The sequence below is a fragment of the Leucopleurus acutus genome (genome assembly GCF_964270905.1).
Source record: "Leucopleurus acutus genome assembly, chromosome: 10".
NCBI lineage: Eukaryota > Metazoa > Chordata > Mammalia > Artiodactyla > Delphinidae > Leucopleurus > Leucopleurus acutus.
The window spans coordinates 94,475,165-94,479,688 of NC_139153.1; the positions used below are offsets into that span (position 1 = coordinate 94,475,165).

The 4,524-nt window shown below is 39.8% G+C and overlaps 1 protein-coding gene across 1 annotated transcript; it reads left to right on the forward strand.

Moving 5' to 3' along the window:
- Nucleotides 1–1,888: 1,888 nt before the first annotated feature.
- Nucleotides 1,889–2,830, forward strand: LOC309966998 (F-actin-capping protein subunit alpha-1-like; the record flags this gene model as incomplete). Its single annotated transcript, XM_082847437.1, has 1 exon — nucleotides 1,889–2,830. Exon 1 carries the CDS (start codon nucleotides 1,895–1,897, stop codon nucleotides 2,828–2,830), a length of 936 nt encoding a protein of 311 aa, XP_082703563.1. The 5' UTR covers nucleotides 1,889–1,894.
- Nucleotides 2,831–4,524: the final 1,694 nt, after the last annotated feature.

A 4,524-nucleotide genomic window follows, 5' to 3' on the forward strand; every position in this document is an offset into this window, starting at 1 on the left:
ACTTTCAAGACACACTTCTGAGTACTCAGGGTCATTAAACAACAACGACAACTTTTATTATGGAAAATATAAATTGAATTGAATTTACATTTAATTTTAAATGAATTATCTAGCCTATTGCAGGTGTTCAGTAACCACGTGTAACTAGTAGCTATTAGATAGGACAGCATAGATGTGGAACATTTCCACCACTGCAGAAAGTTCTATGGGACAGCACTGCTGAGGAAATGTTGATAGCTTGCCAAAAGCCCACTCATAGTTCAAAGTAGTTGTCACCGGCCTCACTCTAGAGGCTAGGAAAGACAATATTTAGTGAATAAAGGACGATTTTAGTTGGTCTTCTTGCCCACTGAAGGCAAAAAGACTGTAACAAGCAAGGAGGTATTTGATGAAATGAAGAAATGGCATCCATGTATGTTCATTCCCCTTCTTTGGTGTGGGAAGGGCGAGACGGGAACTGAGCTTCTAAACTCCGTGGCCCCAGGAGCAAAAGCTCCCTATGACATCCTCAAGGGAGTGTTCTAGGATCCACTGTCGGATTCTACTCTCCTCCTGGCCTTCCCCTTCTCCAGGCAGCCCAATTGCCACGATGGTTGGCAGTGCCCAGGTGTGAGGCCAGGTAGCTGCACTTCCCCTCTGTGTGCGCTCTGCTGGTCTCCTCTCAGTGTAGTTTGCACTTCTCGCCCTTGCGTGCTGCAGTAGTTAGGTGCTGTTTTGTCCCCTGGAGGAAGCCCATATTGTTCTGTTCCTACCAGAGGAAAAACAAATCAAGAGCAACAAGGAAAAATATGGAGTGTAAGCATGTGTTTCCAGGTCATCAACATGCAAGCAAACATGCATGAAAATGAGTGTTAATTTCCTGCGTGATTCAGTGTTTGCAAGACTATCAAGTCATTTCCCATAGGCAGCCCAACAGCCATCACATGGTAATGAATTTCTATTACAGCCACGTATGATGGTTGAACCAGAAAACTAATAAGCAAAGAAATGAACAAAATAATAACAATGGTGATAACAGTAATGATGGTGTAATACTTAACTGGCAAGGCATTTACGACTGGGGTCAATAGGGTAATGTAGTTATTTGGGGGCAGTGAGAACAGGTCTGATTTTCTCATTTTAACATTTGTGGTTTCTGCTGCCTTTACATTTTTAAAAAATAAAAATTCTCAATGAAAATAGACCCAGTCTAATGATCAAAATGGAAACAAGTTGTATGGATAGTAGCTTGTGCTTTTTTTATGTTCTTCTTACTAGGTTTTAGAGGTCTTTTAAAATTTCTGTGGACTGTTCTGCAGAAATTAAAACAGAAAAAGACTCTAGCTTTTTGGAATTTTTGTGTTCAGTGTTGAATTATATTCTTCATTACCAATTTTCTCATTCTTACGTATGTATCTTTGGGCTTTGCTTTAGTTATCTATAAAACTCAGGGTGGACTTGTGCTTTAACATGGACTAAACCATTTGAAAACAAGACTGTTTTAAAGATAAACAGGTATTTCAAAAATTCATTCTATCCTCCTTTAGAAATCACTATTATTTTCTTCTCACTTTTTCTTTCTCTCAGTTATCATCAGATATATTTTAATATCAGACTGAAAGGAGACTTGATCTGGGGTTTTTTTGTTCTTTGTTTTTTGCGGTACGCGGGCCTCTCACTGTTGTGGCCTCTCCCGTTGCGGAGCACAGGCTCCGGACGCGCAGGCTCAGCGGCCATGGCTCATGGGCCCAGCCGCTCCGTGACATGTGGGATCTTCCCGGACCGGGGCACGAACCCGTGTCCCCTGCATCGGCAGGCGGACTCTCAACCACTGTGCCACCAGGGAAGCCCCTGATCTGGTTTTTACAAGGTAAAAGTACATGATGAATTTAAAACATCTAGAGAGCAGCCCAAGATGGCCAACTTGGAGGATTGGGTGTGGGATGAGGAGAAGGTATGCATAGCTGCTAAATTCATCACTCACGCACCCCCAGCGGAATTTAATGAAGTGTTCAACGATGTCCGGCTACTACTTAATAATGACGGTCTCCCCAGGGAAGGGGCAGCACATGTATATGCCCAGTATAACATGGGTCAATTCATGCCTGTGAAGATAGAAGGATATGAAGATCAGTTCTTAATTACAGAACATGGTGACCTGGGTAATAGCAGATTTTTAGATCCAAGAAACAAAATTTCCTTTAAGTTTGATCACTTACGGAGAGAAGCAAGTGACTCTCAGCCAGAGGAAGTAGATGGAGGTCTGAATTCTTGGAGAGAATCCTGTGACAGTGCTTTAAGGGCCTATGTGAAAGATCATTATTCCAACGGCTTCTGTACTGTTTATGCTAAAACTATAGATGGGCAACAGACCGTTATTGAAGAAATGGCATCCATGTATGCTATATGTATTGAAAGCCACCAGTTTCAGCCTAAAAACTTCTGGAATGGTCGTTGGAGATCAGAATGGAAGTTCACCATCACACCCTCTACAGCCCAAGTGGTTGGAGGACTTAAGATACAGGTTCACTGTTACGAAGATGGCAGTGTTCAGTTGGTTAGTCATAAAGATGTACAGGATTCAGTCACTGTTTTGAATGAAGTCCAAACTGCCAAGGAGTTTATTAAAAGCATAGAGCATGCAGAAAATGAGTATCAGACAGCAATTAGTGAAAACTATCAAACAATGTCAGACACCACGTTCAAGGCCTTGTGCCAGCAACTTCCAGTTACCTGCACCAAAATCAAAGAAATTCTGCAAAGAAATGCAGAATGCTTAAACGCTGAATATAGGATTCTTCAGTATTTGGAAAGAAAGGAGTCAGTGTGTGGTCATATGATAAATAAGTGATTTATAAACAAGAGGGATACTTTTCTAGGGCTTTCAAAGTTAACAGGTTTTCTAGTCTCATGGAATACTGTTGAACTTATAGCATTGTCTAGATCCTTTTGTGTTTTCTGCCTTGTAATTTTCTGTTTTCACTATATCTACTTGTAAATCTTTTTTTTTTTTTAATTCTACCACATTTAATGATGGAGAGAGATATCTATCCTGGAGTCATTTTTCTACTTAGAAAATTTTCCTAGCCATGAAGCCCTGTTACTGACACAGACAAGTAATATGTTCAGTACTTTTCTACCCCATCCTTCACAGCACTTCTGGCACCTCACTGGTTTTTACTGATCAACCAACAGCTAAAGAGGCTGTGCTACAAACTATAGCTGAATGGAAGACACATTCATCCTTCTCCCTCCGATTGCTTTGATCATCATTTATAACATCTCATAACTATAGTTTCAAACGTTTGGATTGGGGCTTTTCAGGTACTTTTTGGAGGCAAAGGAAGTTTTCTGGAAATTCCATTATAGCCAGCTTCTCTGGGGAAGTTATTTTTAAATCCAAAGACTTGGACCACATTCCGTACAAATGAATGTGTTTGCTGTTTTCCCTTCCCTCATCGTCTCCTTCCCATCTAGTACCATTATAGTGATAGACATGTGCATTTTTAGAAGAGTTTTACCCATTTATTATTATTTTTGTAATATTCAAAAACTGCTGACATACTAGGGATATAGTAGAGTATAAAACTTGAAAAAATGCAGATGTTGAAGGAATGATAGTTACCCTGTGCTTTACTACTTTATGGCAGGATTGTACTATAAGCGAATGAATCAAACAGCCATGTTTGTTAACGTAGTTAACAGTCATAGTCAGACAGTATCTTTCTATTACAACCTGTTATTTGAGGGAAAACTAGTGATTTGTTCTAAATAGGATGTAAAACTTTTTCCAAATTAGTCTTCCCAGTCCTGCCTGCCAACTCAAATGTAACCGTGATAGAGCAACCCTTCCCAGGTTTATCGGCAGGTACAGGTGTGATCTCAGAATGCACAGGTAACATAGATACGACAGGACAATTGGTAATGGCGGATTCATTTACCTTGTTTACACTTCGATGACCAGGCCTTAAGGGAAGGTCAGTTTTTTTAAAAACCAAGTCGTGTCTTCCTCCAAACACATGTCAAAGAAGAGTCTGTGTTTCAGCTTCGTTTTTGCTCGGTAATACAGTCAAGCAAGCTTATTTCCAAGTGACCCGCTGAGTTATGTAAGCATTTTTGTTGATTTCAGGTAAAATATACTTGTATTATTTGTCACTCATACTATCCATCCATACCACACGATCCTCTGTATCAGGTGGTGAAAAAGAAATACACCTGTTTTGTTCTTTAAAAAAAAATAAAACTAAAAGAGAATTCTAAATAACGTAAATTGAGTTTAATGTTTCATTAGCAATTTTTCTTGAAAAGTTGTGTCAGTTCATGCTCATTTTCTTTAATGGAGTGTTGTTAGTTATCTCATTTTAGGTAAATATTCTCTAGCAGGTTTCAGCCAGAACAAATATTTACAGTTAAGCCCTCAACTCCAGAAAATGGCTTTGCATGTGTGCTGGGGGGGAGGGTTAAATGCAACGGCTGATTTTGTCTTCCTTTAGACACGCTGCCACAATAAATCATTCAGAGACACTCACACGGATGTGTATTGGA